Source organism: Cololabis saira, chromosome 20, assembly GCF_033807715.1.
Source record: "Cololabis saira isolate AMF1-May2022 chromosome 20, fColSai1.1, whole genome shotgun sequence".
Taxonomy (NCBI): domain Eukaryota; kingdom Metazoa; phylum Chordata; class Actinopteri; order Beloniformes; family Belonidae; genus Cololabis; species Cololabis saira.
In genome coordinates, this window is record NC_084606.1 from 631,501 (window position 1) to 652,440 (window position 20,940).

The 20,940-nt window shown below is 46.5% G+C and overlaps 1 protein-coding gene across 1 annotated transcript; it reads left to right on the forward strand.

Annotated features, from left to right (window-relative positions):
- The first annotated feature begins 2,520 nt into the window (after positions 1-2,520).
- On the forward strand, positions 2,521-8,380 carry LOC133420893 (uncharacterized). Its single transcript, XM_061710775.1, has 12 exons — positions 2,521-2,589; positions 2,736-2,804; positions 3,013-3,115; positions 3,236-3,359; positions 3,703-3,940; positions 4,095-4,221; positions 4,318-4,433; positions 5,121-5,304; positions 7,015-7,143; positions 7,233-7,411; positions 8,002-8,153; positions 8,245-8,380. Exons 1-12 carry the CDS (start codon positions 2,521-2,523, stop codon positions 8,378-8,380), a joined length of 1,626 nt encoding a protein of 541 aa, XP_061566759.1.
- Positions 8,381-20,940: the final 12,560 nt, after the last annotated feature.

A 20,940-nucleotide genomic window follows, 5' to 3' on the forward strand; every position in this document is an offset into this window, starting at 1 on the left:
TACTTTTCTCTTTCAAAAGTGTTACCGTGGCGACGCTAGACGCCGAAAAGCGCGCCCACCCTTCATCTGATTGATCCATATTTGATAGTTCTCCAAAAGTCACCAAATTTTGCATGCAAGCCAGGCCTGGCGATAAATTTGATATTTCATGGTTTGCATTAATGGGCGTGGCCTAACGGCTCAACAGCGCCCCCTAGAATACTTTTCTCTGCCATAACTTTTGAAAGGTTTGACATAGAGAGTCGTGGGTGGTGTCATCAGATTCTGTATGGAGTCCTTGACCTTCATTGGCCTGAACTAGCCCCGCCCCTTCTTCTGATTGGTTGTCCCTCTTTTCTGCTATAACTTTTGAATGGTTTGACATAGGAAGTCGTGGGTGGTGTCGTTTCTGATATGCTTATGGGGGGCGGTGGCCGTGAGTGCGAGGGCCCGTTCATCGCTGCTTGCAGCTTTAATTGTTTTTGTAATTGCATTACAGACAATAACAATATTCTAATTTTCTGAGACAGTCCTGTATTTCTATATCATTAATCTTTACTCCAAGGTTTTCTTCGGCTTACTTCTTAAACGAAAAGCACATGGATACTGTCAGTGTTTTCTTGTAATTCAAAGTCAGATGATTAAAAAGTAAAGGGCCCAAAATTGAACCTTGTGGAATTCCCACTTGGCAAGTCTGTACAGTTGACACGGTGGAATTAATAATGATAATAATAATAATGACTTGGATTTATTTAGCTCCTTCAAGGCACCCAGAGCTTTACAGAGATCATTATTCATTCATTCACATCCTCTCTGGTGGTGGTAGCTACATTTGTAGCCACAGCTGCTACGTTTGTAGCCACAGCTGCTAAGTTTGTAGCCACAGCTGCTACGTTTGTAGCCACAGCTGCTACGTTTGTAGCCACAGCTGCTACGTTTGTAGCCACAGCTGCTACGTTTGTATCCACAGCTGCTACGTTTGTAGCCACAGCTGCTACGTTTGTAGCCACAGCTGCTACGTTTGTATCCACAGCTGCTACGTTTGTAGCCACAGCTGCTACGTTTGTAGCCACAGCTGCTACGTTTGTAGCCACAGCTGCTACGTTTGTAGCCACAGCCGCTACGTTTGTAGCCATGGCTGCTACGTTTGTAGCCACAGCTGCTACGTTTGTAGCCACGGCTGCTACGTTTGTAGCCACAGCTGCTACGATTGTAGCCACAGCTGCTATGTTTGTAGCCACAGCTGCTACGTTTGTAGCCACGGCTGCTACGTTTGTAGCCACAGCTGCTATGTTTGTAGCCACAGCTGCTACATTTGTAGCCACAGCTGCTACGTTTGTAAAAAGCCTTTTTAGCAGCTAATCAAACATGGAAGGTTCTGCTTTGACAAGGTCCAGTCGGTGTGTCCTTAAATAATGTGGTGGCTTTGAACAGTGACCGGTTCTCAAGTGTGTCCTAAATAACTTGCACAACATTTCAGAAATTCTCAACGGATGACATTCTTTCAGAACCAGAGACTGATTTTCAGCAGCTGACCTCTAAACTCTGCACATGAACATTAAAGCAGCTGTTTTCAACCTTATATTCTGAACAATAACACTGGGGTTCATATCAGAGAGTTGGTTCCTCCCAGTCACACCCTTACAGGCCTAACTGTCATTGTCCACGTCTGCACATAAGTCCCCCAGCACAACAACGGAGTCCTCAAAAGGGCCAGTCTCATGCCACCATCCAAAGACTCCAAAAAGTGTCGGTACTCTGAGGTAGCGTTTGGTTCCTAATCACCATGATAGTTACGACAATTTAAAAAAGTAAGTAATGACATTAATTTCAACTGTCATTTCTGTTTTACTCGGTAAACCATAATTAACTATGACCCAAGTAACTTACACAATGTTCCAGTGTCAAGATGCAATTCTAAAGAACGGCATGTACAGTATACAAAAGCTGTCATTAAACCCATTCATTAAAATGACAGCAGGGAATGTACAAATTGTAACTGCTGCCGAGGAAAATAGTTCAAGTTACATCAGAACAATAAAAATAGTTCATACAGTAAATGCTGATTCATCAAATCTCTTGTAACATCGGGGATTCAGAGTTGAAACCACGTCTCATTAGAGATTAAAGATGCTCAAACCGCCGCGTGCACATATTTCCACCCATGAAGGTCCTACGATCACCACACATATATTCAACTCCACAAAACTACAACCAACTCCCCTCACATCAGAGGCGTGTCCTTCAATTATCAACATGTTTGAAAGTAAATCTCTGACTTGCAGGACTGTTCCGTTTTGTGTGCAGCAGACATGGATCCAATTAGTCTCTGCAGGAAACTTTCAGACGAAACTTCTTGATTTGATTTGTGTCTTTGATTTTCAACAGGTGGAAAACTTAAACGGTAACACTGTTTTCTGTTTTGACTTAACCTGCACTGATCACATTACCAGTTATGGTTCCGCCTCTGGAAAAGTTACTTTTCAAATTACACAATGTGATACTGATCTTGAGGGAAAAGTAAAGAAACAGATACCCACTATGGAAGAAGAAATGAAGTGCCTTGTGAAAACGAGTTATACTACTGGTTCTCTCACTAACAATTATACGGTAAGTATTGTTGTTTGGTTATAACTTTTATCACACTTATTAAATATTTTTAGTTTCCACTGTTTAATATTTACACAAAGCTAAAAAGAAGAAACTGTGACCTGCTTCCTGAAACACAGATCAAACTCTCTCTTCACTCGTTTCAGATAACTGTGTTTCTTGTGAAATACGAGACCCAAGCTCAGGCACCTCGCCCCGGATTTTATGATCGTGCTGTGAGTTGTGTGAATAAACAGTTTCAGTCTTTTAAAATGATGCAATGAAGAACATGTGAATATTTAAGTCTAATCTAAAGTTGACTCTTTAGATTAGACTCTTTAGATTTATTTGGTCTTCCTTCCAATGCAGTTAACAGGAGATCATAACAATCTGTTGATTCAGCTTCATGGTTGTGATTAATTGATTGTGTTTGTTCCCGTTTAGACCATTATTCCTTATGTCAACGAAATAGATGTGATGGATACCATCATTGATGGAAAAAAACAAACCACCTTCGCGGTCCTCAGTGGATGCAGAACCGATGCAGGTCGGTAAAGGTTGTCTCAAAATAACATTTAAGGGTTCCGTGAGTCAGATATTTAATATTTTTGGTTAGTTTGTGTTTTCATCTTTTTTAAATTAATACAAACATCCCTTTTCTCCTCAGGTGTTTATATCATGGCTGGACTGGATGAGGACGGTCTAGAGTGTGGATCTTACACTTGCAGTGTTGACAGCGTCTTATCAGTTAAAGGTTGTCCTGCAAATGAACATTGTGATAGTATTGGCATGTAAGTATTCTGACTGTGAACAAAAATCAAATGTTATTGAGCAGAGATTCAGTGAGCATCGTAGTCTCTTTAGAAGACACTGTTGTGGTGAAGCAGCAGCAGATGGAGGTGTTGGTTGATCTCATCAGTGAGTTCCACCTCTGAAGAGATGGAGATCAGTACACAGAGAAGATAAATGATTCCCACAAGTACCTTCAATAAATACTCGTATGAATTAGGAACAAATAAAGTACTTACTGCTCATATAAAGCTGCTGATGGTCCCTGTTTTCAGGGAGATAGAACCTCCTGGTGGACACGTCCCTCAACAGCAGCTCATGATGTTTGTGCTCCTTCTCCATCAGGTGCCAACCGAACATCTGCACTTTGACCGGACCCACTGTGATCGACCTCCACGGCGACGTCACCTCTGTGAAGGATCGCTGCACGTACTCTCTGATGTCAGATAAAGAATCCTACGAAGATTTTGAAGTCCTGGCCAGCTACAAGGACCGGCGTCGCACAGATGTGAGCTTTGTCGACAGTGTGACACTGAAAGACACTGATATTACGGTTCTCCTGGAACAAGGTGGGAGAGTCAAGGTGAGCCGTCTACGAGCACAGTCCTGCATCCAGACCGGGGTTTTATCAGAAATCCTCCTCATGTTCTCTGCTCTCATCGTTCCACACGGTCACATTAGAACCACATTTGTGAACTCATTTGTGTCCTTCACCTTTAAACTCCACTGTGATGCAGGTGGGCGGTTCACTGATGGATCTCCGCAAGACTCAAGCTGGAGTCTTTGCCAAACTGCAAATGAACGATTCGGTAGAAGTGACTCTGTTCTTTGATGGAAACACTGCGCAGCTGCAAACTACATCAGGTATCAAGTTAAACGTGTCATTCAGGACATATGGTTTACTTTAGTGAGTCTAAATGTTCGTGCTCTTCTGACACGTTCTTTCCTGAACTATTTCAGGATCGGATTATTATCCACCAGATGGTTTGTGTGGAGACGGCGACAGCGCATCTTCAACCAACCAGACCGATTCCAGCAGGTACCATGTCCCTCTGGCCGACTCTGACGCGTGTGTGGTATGAAAACAACCAGAACTGAGGCGGTCCTGATTTCAGTATAGTTGCACATAAAACAGAACCTGTGTAAACAGTAAAAACAATGGTCAAATGAAACATTTGTGCAGGAAAGCTGGAAGCCAAAAAGGCTCATGAAAATGCCTCCCCTTTATAAAACAAACATAACAGTAACAGCAGCAACAGCAGCAGTAGTAGTAATAGTAGTAATATTAGTAGTAGCAGCTGACTTCAAAGCAAAAACACAATATAGAAATGCATAATATAAAACAGAAAAAGACAATTTAGCATGAAAAAGAAAAATAATACTGAATTATTGAAAGATAGGAAAAATGATGAAGATGTAGGTTAATTGCATGAAAAAAGTACAATTTAACAACTCCTGAGGTGTTTCTGATCTGAACTAAAGAATTCTTTTTTTCAAGTGTTTTTTTAACAAAGCAGGTGAAGATATTGATTTTAGTGATGTAGGTAAATTGTTCCATAGATGGTCCTCTGTATTTTAAAGTCCGGCATAAAGGAAGGTGAAAGTCCTGTGAGTGTCGTGTCTGATATGAATGGATGTCTGAGGGAAACTTAAAAAAATGTCCTGGTGTTTATCGCCCCCTAGCTGTCAGGATATGGCCGAAGAACCAATGACCTGACAGACAACTGTGAGGAGATGAAGGAACGGTGAGCAGATTCTTCCAGACAACGGGACACTCCTCCTGTCACGCCGCCGTCACCCCAGACCCCTACATAACTGCCTGCAGTGACACCATGTGTAAATATCCTGATGAGGACGGCCTCATGTGTCAGTTCCTGGAGGCCTACGCCAGAGCCTGCAGCCTGATGGGCATCCAACTGGAGGAATGGAGGTCCAACCAGGAGTGCTGTAAGACTCAGCCTTCTGCATCAAAACTCATATCCGTCTTTTCCCTTTTATTATGGGCATGCCACTATTGCAATCATCCAGGGCAATGTTGCTAGCATTTTGCTAACAAGCTAAAATCCCACTGCTCATCAGCGGGTACAGCATGACCCCGCTCTGATGTGGAAAAAAAAATCCCCAAAAAATAAAACACGCCTGAAAAAACGAGGAAAAACATGAAAATGAGGGGGGCACGGTGGCGCAGCAGGTAGTGCAGCCGTCTCACAGCAAGAAGGTCCTGGGTTCGATTCCCGCCGGGGATGCTGTGGGCGCTGAAGTGCGTGTTAGTTCCCCCATGACTTCAGCGCCCACACCCTGGGTGGGGTTGGAGAAAGGATCTTTCTGTGTGGAGTTTGCATGTTCTCCCCGTGTTCCCCTGGGTAGCTAATGGGAGCTACCCTCACAAAAACATGCACACAGTCCTGGGCTACACATGCCCCCTCTGGCCAACCGGGGCGCCAGATGGGGTGGGGAGGATCCGGCCGGAATAACGTGATCCTTCCACGCGCTACGTCCGGCCGGAGAAACCCCACCCTGTCTGGTGAAAAGATGCTGCTGCTCACTCCTCAGGTTAAGGAGGAGACCTGAGCTCAGTGCAGGAACTCCCGGGGTTGGTAGAGGATGGAAATGCCCAGGACTGTTAGGTAGGTAGGAGCACTGGGTGATAAAATGGGGAAAAAACCGGGATAAAAATTTTGTTTTTTTTTAAAACATGAAAATGAAGGTGATATAATAGTATACAGAAAAGGTTGCCCTTTTCTTCTTCTTGTTATTCCGCACGCTTTTTTCATCTGTTAATACAGCCCGAACCGCAACGTGCACCCACGCATGCCATACATCGTTGGATGCATCTCCATCGTGCCTCGATGGGCATTACTTTTCTCAGTCAAAAGTGTTAAAAAAAAATGGCGAAAATTTGGACACTTATTGCTCGGCCGAACTTTATCTGTGTTTATTTACAAACACTCGGCCCAATTGGCTCTAACGGATCGTACAACCTCATCATATTTTTTCTTATTTTAATTTTTCTATTTAAATTTAAATTTTAGTTTGGACTTGGACGCTTGTTGCTAGGCAACGGTTTATCGTACAGACATCATTACAACATCGAAAAACCTGGGACGCGTTGTACTACAACATATTGCATTCACAGTTTTTGAGATATTTAAGTTTTCTAATTTTCAAGCTAATGGAAATTTGGACGCTTATTGCTCAGCAACACGATATCACAGAGACATCGATCCAACGTTAAAATACTCTGGACAATGTGGACTACAACATACTGTTTAGGCTATTGTTTACAACTTTTGAGATATTGAAGCCAAATTGTCCTATTCTATCCTATGGAGCTTGTTATCGTGGCAACAAAACCTATGCATTTTTATGGGGGAAGAATATGAATAAATGATCCGTAAATGTGTCCCGAACCGCAACGTGCATCCAGGCCTTGGTTTGGTTTATTGGCCATTATTAATAACCCCAAACATGGCCAGAACCACCTCCGACACAACCAAAACAACCTTAAACACAACCACTACAGCCCCAAACCAAAGCAGCGAGAGGGGACGAATGGGCGGTAGGGCATGCCCATATCAACATTTCCTGAAATTTTGTAGTTCATGTTATAATTAGTAACGTGCATGTGTTTGAACTAACTTTGTGCCCCCCCTGCAGCTACGCCTCAGATCTCTTGTGAAGACAGTCCCTGCAGTGATCATGAGTTCTGCGGACTGGTCATCGGTAGCCCCACCTGCCTCTGTAGAGCCATTTTTGCCTCCAGTTACAGAGAGTCAGGCGCTCTGGGTAATGCAGCTTTTATAACGGCCAAACAGGAGCGAGGGATTGGAGAACAACATTGAACTGTTCTTTTAACACAATATTCTCATGTTCAGGTGATCCGACGGTCTGCACAGGTGACTCTGCTTCAGTCTCTCTGGTGAATTGCCTCCTGGAGGAGAAAGGTATCGACTACTCCACCTTACACCTTATTGACGACACGTGCACTGGTGTCATGGACGAGAGCCACATGGTGACGTTCAGCTTCGACAACAACTGCGGGACGGAGTTGGAGGTGGGTTCCCTCTCCACAGTCTCCTTCAGCCACAGCTGGGATTCTTCTCTGGCTCCTCCACTTTAGGATCTACAGATGTTTGCAGTCATGTTGGTTGTCACATTTAGGGACCTGTACAACTTTAACATTCAAGCTGAGCTACAAAAATAAACCCAGATACAGTAACTGACATAAATCCTGCTGACGCTAGCTACGCTAGCACAACAATGTACGAAGGCCTTTTGAAATAAAAACAAAGTGTGGTTGAAAAATTCTGGATTCATAATCAAGAAAACACTCTTAGATCCCAAACAGACGACACATCTGAGGAATAATTTAGGTATTTCAAAGTGCAGTTCTCTAATGTTTGCATTTAGGTGTCTACAAATAAACCAGGTTCTTTATTTAGCTAAATACTGAATATGTAAATGAAAGGGGAGCTCCGGGGCCCTCTAGTGGCTGCAGGTGGCTTCTACATCTGGGTCGTCACATACAGGTAGAAGCGGCTCCAAGTTCATTACATACTGTTAACAGATAGATGAACCGCAACATGACGGAGGTGGAAACATAACTGATCCCCTTCACTTAAACATCTGAATGTGATCCTGCAGGAAGAAGAAAGCAAAGTGTCGTACAAGAACACCATCAAAACCACGTCCAGCTCCTCCTCCGTCATCACTCGCCACAACGAGTTCAAGATTGACTTCTCCTGCGTCCACGTTGAACCAAACGTCAAGACTATGGGCTTCACAATCAAGGACAGGTGTGTCCCGGCTGCTGGTTCGGTTCTATTTCTGTTGTCGGCTGGTTTGTGAGGCCGACGGGCTGACGTTGTGCTTGTGTTTGCTCTGCAGCTCCGTCTCCCAGGTGGTCAGATCTGAGGCTTTTAGTTACACGGTGACGATGAACGCCTACACGGACGCCGAACGCCAACAAGCTGTGGACTCCACCACCGAGGTGCTGCTGGACCAGAGTATCTGGCGGCAGTAGCTCAGGTTGTAGAGCGGGTCGTCCAATGATCGGAAGGTCGGCGGTTCGAATCCCGCTCTGTCCCAGTTTGCTGTCGTAGTGTCCTTGGGCAAGACACCTTACCCACCTTTCCCCGTGTGAATGTGTGTGAATGTGTATGAATGTTGGTGGTGGTCGGAGGGGCCGTTAGGCGCGATATGGCAGCCACGCTTCCGTCAGTCTGCCCCAGGGCAGCTGTGGCTACAATGTAGCTACCACCACTGGTGAGAATGTGTATGGATGAATAATGATTTCTGTAAAAGCGCTCTGGGTGCCTAGAAGCTATATAAATCCAAGTCATTATTATTATCTGGGTGGAGCTGACGACGCAGAGCCTACGGCGTAGGGTACGCGGCGACATGCACCGTACGTTGCGCGTCACCACGTACCCTACGCCGTAGGTCTGCGTCGATTTAACGCAGAACCATAATTCAGGCTTTACTGTGTGTTTGGTCGTTACAGCCGCGATCCAACCGAGCCGACGACTCTTTTACTCTTTTACTCTGTTATATATCAGATACTTGGCCTGCCTGGTTCTGCCTCCGAGCAGGAAACCGTTGAAAAGTTAAACCATTAGGATCTTTTCCCCACGTCTGTTGTGTGGAGCTGCTGCAGCCACAACGCAGCAACAGGTTCTCCTGAGCTCTGCGCTCCAAGCCCCGCCCATTTTCGTCTCGACTACGAATGGGGAAGGAGGGGGAAGTGACGTATGCCGTACAGCAGTCAAAGCCGTAAAAATGTGTAGTTTTTTAGTGTGGCAGGGTTCCTACCATGCTCCTCAAAGTTACATAGTGCCAGTGAAGGAGATACAGACCCCTCAGACCATGACAAAGGTTCATTAAACCTGTTGGAAGTTGATGTTCCATCACAATCATCACATCATTATATCAAGGTGGAAAAGTTACATAGTGCTGCTTTAAGTCAAGAGTTTTAAAGGCCTGTTAATGCATTAATACCAGATCTGTCCACTTGGGGGCAGCACGTCACATGAACGTGCATGAGTCGGCCACTGGCCAAAGACAGGAGGAAGTTCAGCTCTAAGCCGCATTACTAGACATGTCGGACCGTCCTGACTGGTGGTGGATTTTTGGTGGTTTTATGTCCCCTAAACCAGAAACAGAAATAACAATAAACAAAATACCCAAGTGGCCTTATTTTATATGACTAAATTAAAGAAAAACATCCTATGAATATAAGAAATAAGTTTTCTGTCATTGTGTAGAGACTTTAGAATGGGTGTAATTATCATCAATTTAAGGTATTGGTTTAAGTCTAGGTTGGTTGTGTATGATGGGTGTTTATCAGGAATTTGTGATTATTCGTATGTGTTTTAGTTATTGAAAAGCAATGTCTTTTCGTTTTTTCTTTCAAACTACATAATTTATGTTGCTTTTAAAACACTTTATGCAACACAAATTGTATGAATTATATGAAAAGTGCTTAATAAAGTTTGATGGCTTGATGAAATCAGTTGTCCAGTGGGTTAATATAAGCAAGTATTCTGTCCTGGATTCAAACTTTTATCATCTATCGCAGGGGTCACCAACGGGTGACCAGGTCGCCCGCAGGAATCACGAACTAGCTCTGTCTAAAATTTTTAATTGTGTTGCTATTCTTTTGAAATTACATTCACGGTGATGTAAATTCAAAAACGAATACACAAAAACGTATATATAAAAAAAAATATATATATATATATATAAATTGTGAAAAAAAGTACGAGCGCTGACGTAATATGGGTCAAGGCTGATTTATGGTTCCGCGTTACACCAACGCAGAGCCTACGGCGCAGGTTACGCGGCTGAGATGAGCTCAGAGTGCAGCAAAGATGAGGACACAGAAGCGGTTTCTACCGACATAAAAATGACGGTATATACACTGAAGAGTTTCTGTATGTCAGCCTGAACATGGAGCTAAAACAAAGTGAAAACATATCACCATTTAAGACAAGATACAAAGGAGAGGGGACGCTGGTGCTGAGGGAGGGAGACGCGTTTCCCCGTTTCCCCGCTGCTCCTGAGGATGTGACTTCATTTGATAATCTCCTGCACGTTTTTTGGCCACTTATAGCCTGAAAACATAGAACACACACCTAAGATTATTTATATGTTTAGTTTATTTTAGTTCAGTTTAGCCCAGAAGGCCGTTGTGGCTCGGTACAAAAAAAACTAAGAAATAAAGGAACAGTTTTGGACCTGAAACCTGTCGTTTCACGACCACTCTGGTGTTCTGCTGACTCGGCCGGTTTCTGCTGTAAACAAACCTGTTTCCTGGTTCTGCTCGTGTCCAGCAGGCGGCGCTCCGCCGCGTTCACCAGCTTGTTTTTATTTATACTAGAAGTGTAACCAACTTCTTATTTTTTACATTTTTTGGATTCGTCTCCATGCAAGCCCCGCCCCCTCCCGCCTCTTCCAGCCCGTGATTGGTCCAGATGTTGGTAGGATCGTCGTCACTCCAACCGCACACCGGCGGAGCGTTAACAGACGTTACTACTTTAAACCGGTAAACACCGTAACCGTGACAACGCTCAGTCGTCTGCAGTGAAAGTGGGGGACGTTAATCTCATAATAACCCTCCCCCTGGTAGATCCTGGTTGGGAGGGCTGGTCACATCCTGGTACCGGGGGGGGTTTAGGGGGTTTAGGGGGAACCACAGAAGCAGCCGCTCTAGAAGAGCCGCCACTCACACACATGATGCAGAACCCTCTACGACGCTAGGAATGCTGGGAAAACGCTGGTCCACGACCTCGTCGTTGAGCCAGACATGAGGACAGAGATGATGGAGACGATAGACGAAGGTTCCTGCTGATTATTGAGGTGTTTTCTAACATCTGCAGCTCTAGGTGCTCTGGTTCTACAACCCCCCCATCACCTCCTAAACCTCCCCACCTCACCTCCGTGTCCTCAGATAAAACTCTGACTCAGACAGAACTCTGGACTCTGGACGCTCTCCTTCTTCTGAGAAACTACCAACGTGAGGACGGACTGATGCTCTAGGAAGATCAGGACGCTCTGTGAAGGTGAGGATGTGAGGGTGAGGATGTGAGGGTGAGGATGTGAGGGTGAGGATGTGAGGATGTGAGGATGTGAGGATGTGAGGGTGAGGGTGAGGGTGTGAGGATGAGGATGTGAGGGTGAGGGTGTGAGGGTGAGGACGTTCTGTGAGGGTGAGGGTGAGGGTGTGAGGGTGAGGACGCTCTGTGAAGGTGAGGATGTGAGGATGTGAGGATGTGAGGATGTGAGGGTGAGGGTGAGGGTGTGAGGATGAGGATGTGAGGGTGAGGGTGTGAGGGTGAGGACGTTCTGTGAGGGTGAGGGTGAGGGTGTGAGGGTGAGGACGTTCTGTGAGGGTGAGGGTGAGGGTGTGAGGGTGAGGACGTTCTGTGAGGGTGAGGGTGAGGATGTGAGGGTGAGGACGTTCTGTGAGGGTGAGGGTGAGGGTGTGAGGGTGAGGACGTTCTGTGAGGGTGAGGGTGAGGATGTGAGGGTGAGGACGCTCTGGTCCCTCCTGCTCTCAGACCTTCATGTGTCAGTAGAATAAAAATGTTTGGAGTTTTAAATGTTTTTCGTGGTTTGAACATTAAACGTTTCCATTTCACGAAGTTCCCTCTTCTTCTCTGGTTCCAGCTATGCCCCGCCTCCTTTGCCCCGCCAGGCCCCGCCCCCTGGCTCTGACGCTGCTCCTGGTCCTGTGCTTGGCTCCGCCCACCACGTCCTTCTCCGGCGGGGCAAGCTCCGCCTCCTGCCAGGAGATGAGCCCCGCCCACATCAGCGCCCAGCCACTAGGCCCCGCCCACAGCTACGTCAGCATCCGTAGCTCCGCCTCCGTCTACCTGCCCGGCCAGCTCATCACAGGTGAGTCCGACCCCCAGGTGACCTTTATTTGACCTTTATTTTAGTCCCGTTGAGATCCAGGATCTGACAAAACAACTGTGGTGACGACTCAAAAAACAAGACTTGTCACCTGATGATTTGGGACGGTTTGTTCTTGACTCGACTCCAGAGTGAACAAAAAGGAAAGGTTGCAAAAGTAATATTTTTGGGTGAGGTTCCCGTTTATTTGAACAAAAAGGTAAATTGACAGAATAAAAAAGGGTTTCTATTGTCTCTCTGGCTGCCGTGTAAAAAATATGTGTGTCTCCCACCACTCAACTCAAACTAATCAATACTTCTGATCAACAGCAGCTGGGCAAGGGTTGGGGTAAAAGAACGTAACTGAAATCATACTGCCCCCTAGTGGAGAAACAAATACCTGCTCAACATAAAAAAGCAATGGTGAAAAAAGTCGAAATGTTAAGAAATAAAGTCAACATTTTGTGAAAAAAGTCCAAATTTGGTGGAAAAAGTAGAAATCTTGAGAAAAAAATGTCAAAATGTTGTGAAAAAGTCGAAATGTTGAGAAAAAAGTTGAAATGTCGAGAAAAAAAGGGAAAATTTTGTGAAAAAAGTCAAAATGTCGAGAAAAAAAGGCAAAATTGTTATTTTTATTTTATTATTGTTATTGGCTCCTACAATAACAAATCAACAACAGAAATAGAAGGAGAATGCAAAATAAATCACAAAACAGTGTCAGTAAATAAGTTACAATAGTTAAAGACAGTGACAAGTACCAACAGAGTAATTTAAAAATGCATTTGTAAGAGCTTTAAAATCAGACAATGACACTAATGTGTGTAGATTCAGGTGTTTTGGAGGCAGAAACAGCTGAATCTTCCCTGATCCGTCCTTGATCTGGACAGCAGGATTAGAGCATCATTTGATCTCAGGCTACAAATGTAAAATGGAAGTTTACCTAATATAGCTTTGTATATGAACAAGTACCAATGACTAGGGTGCTTTCACACCCGGGGCCCGTTTGTTTTGTTCCAATTCAGGGGCTAAATCGATACAGTTGTTTGGTTTTTCGTTTGTGGGGTTTGTGATCACAACCGTCTGTACTGGTTCAAAGTTGTTAACTAGCCAACCAAAAGTCGAAATGTCGAGAAAAAAAGTCGAAATGTCGATAAAAAAGTCGAAATTTCAAGAAAAAAAGTTGAAATGTCGAGAAAAAAAGTCGAAATGTCGAGAAAAAAGTCGAAATTTCAAGAAAAAAAGTTGAAATGTCAAGAAAAAAGTCGAAATGTCGAGAAAAAAGTTGAAATTTCAAGAAAAAAAGTCGAAATGTCGAAATTAATGTTGAAGTACAATTTCGAAAAAAAAAGTCGAAATGTTGAGAAAAAAAGCCGAAAGTTCGAGAAAAAAGTCAAAATGTCGAGAAAAAAGTTGAAATTTCAAGAAAAAAGTCAAAATGTCGAGAAAAAAGTTGAAATTTCAAGAAAAAAGTCAAAATTTCCTAGGAGAACCTAACCCTAACCTCTCCTAGGATCTCGGCTCGCTTGTTTTGTGCCGAATCCGAGCGCGATTGCTGTGTTCACATGTACCAAACGTTCCGATCTTTAGGGAGAAACGCTCCCTGTTCCGGAACAACTGCTCCAAACGGGACAGAGGTGAAAGCTTTCCTCAGCCTCCGCCATGTCAGTGAAGATAAATCAGCCTTGGAGGACAGAATGCAATGATGGGTTACAGGTGTCAAAGTGAATCCCAGAAGGGCCGGTGTCCTGCATGTTTTAGATGTTTCACTGCTTTAACACACCTGATTCTTTTTTTTTTTTTTTTTTTTTTAACACACCTGATTCTAATTAATCATCGTCACCAACTTGTCATCAAAGTCTGGATAGTTCTGTTGATGACACAGTCACTTGTATCATGGTGCAATGAAGCAGCTCTTTTTTTTCTTTTTTTCCTCTTTTTCCCTCTTTTCCCTCGTTTTTTCCTTTTTTTCCTATTTTCTTTCTCTTTTTTCTCTTTTTCCCCTCTTTTTTCCTATTTTTTTCTCTTTTGTCCTCTTTTTTCCCTTTTTCCTCTTTTTTCCTTTTTTTAAATCTTTTTTTCCTATTTTTTCCTTTTTTTCCCTTCTTTTTTCCCCTTTTTTCTCTTCTTTTCCTTCTTTTCCTCTTTTTTTCTACTTTTTCCAGTTTTCTCTCTCTTTTTTTCCCTTTTTTCCTCTTTTTTCCTCTTTTTTCCTATTTTTTCCTCTTTTTTTCTCTTTTTTTCCTATTTTTTCCACTTTTTTTTAATCTTTTTTTTGTCTTTTTTCCAAAGGATTCACAGGTGTCAAACTGAATCCCAGAAGGGCCGGTGTCCTGCATGTTTTAGATGTTTCACTGCTTTAACACACCTGATTCTAATTAATCATCGTCACCAGCTTGTCATCAAAGTCTGTACAGTTCTGTTGATGACACAGTCACTTGTATCATGGTTTGATAAAAAAAGGGAAACATCTAAAACCTGCAGGGACACCGGTCCTCGGAGTGGAGTCCGACATACACTTTGTAACGAATCTCAGAGCTCTATGATACGCAGTGTCTAACCTCCCCCCCCCCTCTCCCCTCCCAGTGACGGTCCGGAGCTCCCGGGACTTCATGGGGTTCCTCCTGCAGGCCCGCGGTGCCGCCGGGGCCGCCGGGGCCCCCGGGGCCAGGGGCCCCCTGCTGGGGGGCGGGGCCTGGGTCCTCACGCCCCCCGGCAGCCACGCCCTGCGCTGCGTCTCCGAGGGCGACGCGGTGACGCATTCCGACAAGCAGCCCAAGAGAAACCTGTGGTTCGTGTGGCGGGCCCCGGACCGGCCCAGCGGGCCCCTGCGCTTCCAGTGAGAACCTCCCACCGGCTGTTTCATTTCATTTGATTTTTCTCAAACGTGCACAAGCATAAAACAAACAGTATATATAATAATACTTAAAAAAATAGCACATTACGAAGAAGTGCAAGTTGGAGAACGAGCTGAAGGAAGAAAAGCTTATCAAGTTCAGACCCCCCTTATATTGTCACATAGTATACACACACACACACTATATATATATATATATATATATATATATATATATATATATATATATATATATATGCATATATATATATGCATGCATGCATGCATGCATGCATGCATGCATGCATGCATACATACATACATACATACATACATACATACATACACACACACACACACACACACACACACACACACACACACACACACACACACACACACACACACACACACACACACACACACACACACACACACACACACACACACACACACACACATATATATACATATATATATGTGTATATGTATCAGTGTTTCCCCTGGAATTTTTTTCAGGCCCGGTGGTACAATACACAGTATCAAGGTGCAAAAACACCTCAGCACACAGAGCAACAGACATCATCACAAGACTTGCATGTGGGGGGGTGTGGTCCCCGGCACAGTACATCCAAGTGATCGCCGCGACTTCGTGGCGCTTGAAACCCGGAGACTGTTGGGTAGGGCTGATAAGAGGGAGGAGCCGAGGAAGGCGTTGAGTTGAGGGAGGGGTGTTATCAGTAAAGGCTGAAATATGCTTCTGCGTCACACCAACGCAGAGCACACGCCGCAGCCGTGACGCCGTCATGAACCTTCAGACTTCTCCGTCTCTCCATTTGGTCGCGGTGCAGTACCCCCCGCGGCCACTAGTTAGCGATCTTTTTCTGAATGGTTTATCCGACTTTTTCCGGTCACAGTAAATCAAAGAAATAAGGACAACTATTGTGCAAAAAACAAAAACAAAAAAAATCACACATAAACGAAGAAAAGAGCCCTGGAAGTTCACTACTGATTCAAACCGGAAACCGGAAATGCTTCGCTTTCAAACGAACCAATCACAGCCCTCTCGTCTGCGTGTGGTCGGCGTCTCCTCGACGCGTAGTTACAATTTTCGGGAGGTGACGTCAGTGACGCCGCAGGTGACGGCGTGTCCTCTGCGTCGATCCAAACCACACGCCGTAGGCACGGCGCCATTTTGACGCAGAAGCATAATTCAGCCTTAAGTGTTTGTGTGGCGATAAGTCGTGAACTTAGCTCAGAGCTGCTCTCAGCCAATGTCCTTGATGTTATCAGGCGGCTCGGTACAGTTCTCACAACAGGGGTCCACAGATGTTTGTGGGAGAGGGGAGGGTTAGTGGGGGCAGAGTCACCTTGTTTACATTCCACCAGGGAGATTGTGACCAGAGCGATCGGCCAAAACCGCCCTGTCAAGGCCAGATTATAGAATCAACAATTATATTGAAAACAGGCAGCCTCAGTAATTTTCCATCTGCCTTCAGTCTCTGGTTCATCAATGGCGACTCCAATCAGACGAATTTGTGATCAATTCCCGCCAAGCCAAGCTTCCAACTTCTCCAGGGTCTTATCCATCTTGCCAATGAGCTCAAAGACGCCGCCAGCCAGCTGCGTTAGCATGAGCTAACGCAGCTAACTGGCTGACTAGTCCAACTTACTAGTCAGCAAACTCCGACCAAACTACTGTACATGAGACAGTACAATCTTCAGGAGGTGTCCTCCTCTTTGTGGATAAGCAACGTTACTTATCCACATAAAGTCACAACTTAATGACCAACAGTTCTCTGCTCGACACGACGCCGACTCCTCTCAGCTGTTCTCACTCTCAGCTGTTTTTGATCTCTCAACCGCCGATGCGCGCTCCCGCGGGCTCCCGTTGGAACCAAACGGACCGTTGACGCTCTCCCCGCGTGCACGCACACACACACAATAATAAAGTACATGCTGTCACGTTCTCTACAATAACATAACACAGTACCGCAGCATAACATAAAATGCAACATAAAAACGTATGTAGTGCATTAACATAACTTTTTCATGCAGAAAACATAAACCAAATATAACAAATAAACGAATAATATAAAAATAAGATTGTACAGGGGCTGACTCTAGCTGGGCTTCAATACAGCCGCCCCATAATTCGCTCTCTGCGTAATTATAATAACTTAAACTAGAAGCCAGTTAGAGTCAAGTCCGGGTAAGAAACAGTCAAGGTTCTCTGGCCGCCCCATAAGTTAGGGAGGGGGGTCAAGGTCAGCACTAGAGTCAGGGAAGGCAGGGAGCCCTGGACGGTGACGTGGATCAACTCTGTGACCCGATGCTTGGCGCCCAGAACGATGGGGTGCTTCAGATCCTCTGCCAGGTTCAAGGCTTGGCGTAGGCGGCCCCCAACTCGGATGAGACCCTTCTCGTCGAGTTCTGGGGCAAGGGTCAGGAGTCGGCTGTCCGCGGGGAGAAGCTTTCTGGTTTGGAGGAACTCCAAATCTTCGGGGAAAGAGTCCCGTTGAGCTCGCTTCAGGACCAGAAGCTCGGCCTCAGCGAAGTTTTCGGCGCTGATGTCCAACGAGTCGCGGTGCTCAGGGTGGTGCCAAAGGAACGTCCTTTTCTGCAGTTCCTCAATTGTCTTGCAGTCATCCATCTTGGGACCCTCGGTGGGTTTATCCTCACACAATCCGCAGAAGAGTGACTTCTTCAGCTCAGTCTCAGTCTTCTTGCTCATCTTGAAGGAGCCGGAGGCCCCGGTCCCCTTGGTCACCAGGCTCTTGATGGCGGTGTTGACGCGGGCTTTGTCCTTATCCACGTCGTATCCTCCGCCAGCCAGAGCTTTCTTGACGGTGGCGGCAGACTCGCCACCGCGCTCCTTGGACGCGTCCACGGCCTTCACGATGAGGTCCGTCACGCTGGGGCCGGCCTTCTTCAGCTTGGACACCTTCTTCTTGGCGGCTTTGGCCGGAGTCGGAGCTGGAGCTACTTCGGCCATGTTGCTTCTCCTCGTCTGTTCGAGGAGGGAAATGGCGTACTTGTCTTCCTTTGATTTGACCACCTGTCTCTCATTCTTGAAAGGCATCATGTCGAGTTGCCAGGGCCGCTCCACATGGCTTAGGAGGGCGTCGTTGCTGGTGGTCATTTTACTGTAGAAGCAACTGCTCTGAGTTAGCCCATTGACCTGGGAAGGGATGGGCCCTTGAAGTGTCCAGCCAAGTCTCGTCTCAATCGCTGCTGGGCAGCCTCTGGTCCCCCGGTAGATTGCACCGATCGGGGTGATGAGGTCAGCGTTGTCTGAGCCGATCAGGAGGGTCGGGGTCACTCCGCTGACTGGTGGCAAGGGTAGGTTCTTAAGGTGAGCGAACCTCTCCTGTAGCTGCTGGACAGGGTAGTCGTACTGTCCGAGCCCGATGTGCTTGCTGGTGAAGACGCTCTTGACGGAGTAGCGCTTGTCGGGCTGGTGCGCGGGCGTGATCTGGAACGTGACTCGCTGGCCATCGATGGTTTTCAAGTCTCTCCTGATGGTGCGGAGCATGAGCGTCTCCTCTTCACCCTGAAGGCCAAGCTGGTTTGCGGCAGAGGCAAGGAGCAAAGTTCTCTCCGAACCATCGTCCAGTACAGCGTATGTGTCCAGCATCTTGTTACCGCAGCGAAGGTGGACCCTGACTATTTTCAACATCACTTTGGCGCTTCCACTATTCGCCGGGTCTATGTAGTAGTTGCCGGTCGTTGATGATGCGGCAGAGTTAGCTGCTGGTTCGGATGCGGTCTGCGCTTTAAATGCAGCCGTCCCGCCATTGTCTCTGAGGTTGACCTCGTGTAGGACTCGCAGGTGAGTAGACCCACACTCGTCACACCTTTTCTTGAGAGTGCAGTCTGCAGCTTTGTGTGTGTCGCGCGCACACCTCCAACACCTGCGGTTAGTCTGTATCCAATCCTTCTTCTCCTGAAGGTTCATCCTTTTAAAGCTCTCACAGCTGTGGAGCCAGTGCTCCTCTTTACAGTAGGGGCACCCGGGCTTCCCTTTGCCGTTGACAGGGGCGGTGCCTTTCTGCTTACTGGACTTGGACTCGCTCCTGGAGTCGTCCGTCTGGAGCATTACTGTAGTGGCCCGTGCTTTGCCCCAACCCCTCTTGCCTCCATCTTTCAGGTTGTGCTCGCCCTTGAAGGTGGGGTCTAGTCCCAGGCACCGGACCTCCTTCCTGAGAAAGTTTGATAGGTCGATGAGGGAGAGGTCCGGTTGGTAAAGGGAGCTCCGGAGGTGTCGGAAACGCTCCTGGCGGAACTTAGGGAGCTTTGCCAGGATGCGCTCCACATTGGAACCAGAGTGGAGTTCATGGAGCCCTCTCTCGTGCTGGGCCTGCAACATCCCCACCAGGGACTGCACCCTGACCGACAGACTGTCTAGGGCCCAGTCGTCCTTAACTGGGGGGAGCTTCTCTATTTCACCCAGCTCATGCAATATGAAGTCCCACGGCCGCCCGTAACGATCGTCCAGGGCGGCCAGTGCTGCGGTGTAAGGCAGAGTGGAGTGGGCGTATGCCAGCACCATGCTGTGAGCACAGGGGGCCTTAACATGTTTGAGCAGCAGAGCGTACTTGAACTTCTCATCATGTTCCTCAGTAAGGAGGATCTCCAGGCACATCCTTAACTCCAGATACTGGGCTCGGTCCTCCTTTGTGAAATCAGGAAATGTGACTTCCTCCACGTAGAGGTTGGTTCGTCGGTGGAGGATGGTCGGCTGTGTTTCTGAGGGTGGGTGAATCGGTGGAGCCCGGTTCTCTTGTTGAGTGGGAGCTGGAGGGGCTCGCTGGATCTTGGGCTGCAGTAGAGGAGCTGGTAGGGGCTCCCTTGCTCTCTGGCTGGGTGGTGGGAGGGGCTGATATGAGTAGGAGGGGGCCTGATAGTTCGGATGATCCACCACTGGATGACTGGGAACATCAGGGAAAGAGACCATTTTTGGAGCCTCCTCTTTATCAGCTAGCTCAGCCAGTCCATCATGCAGGAGGACGGCCATTTCTCTTGGCTGCTCCTTGATGGCGGACTGTCGATCTCTGCCGTCCAAACGTATAACGCTCTGGCGATCTGGAGAGTGCTGTCTTGAACTGCGACATGATGATCTCCGGGAAGATCTGGCGGAAGATCTAGGGGTTTGGTTCTGAATCACATTAGCCAACACCGCCATGGTCTGGGCCTGTTGCTCCATGAGCCTTGATTGTTGCTCAACTTGCCTCTTGAGCAGGTCCATCATCTCACTTTTCTCTGATGCGTTGGAACACATGGAGGTGCAGCTGGTAGCTGGAGACAGCGGCCTGTGTTTCCTGCCCTGTCTGTCAGGCTGTCCAGTCTCAGGGAGGTCGGCTTCAGCTAGGTTGGTTAGCTGCGTCAGGTTGGTAGCCGTAGCCTGATCTATATTATGGCTAGGCTCGGTAGGTGCTGGACCGCATGGACTACAGTCAGGTGGGGGCGCTATGTCACCCTTAGGGGGCCAGTCAGTTACAAAGTCAGCTAAGTAACCAGGGGGGCCTACATTTCTCTTTGAACGTACGACTGGGGGAGGGGAACTATCTGCTGAAGGGTATCCACCGCTAGCCATGGCAGTAGTAGCAGCGCTATTCATCCGGCTCGAAGGACCAAATTGTAGCGACGAGGCCACAAAACAACAATAACTCAGTTACTTGAACTTAAACTTAAACTTAAACAAGGACTTAAACCTTAAACTAAATAGCTGCTGCTGCCTGGCGTCCTCTATGGACTTAAGAAATATTAGTGGATACCCAGTTAAAGGAACTAAAGTGAATGGGGAGGGCAAGGGTTAAACAATAATCACTAATTTAATATCACACAAAATATATACA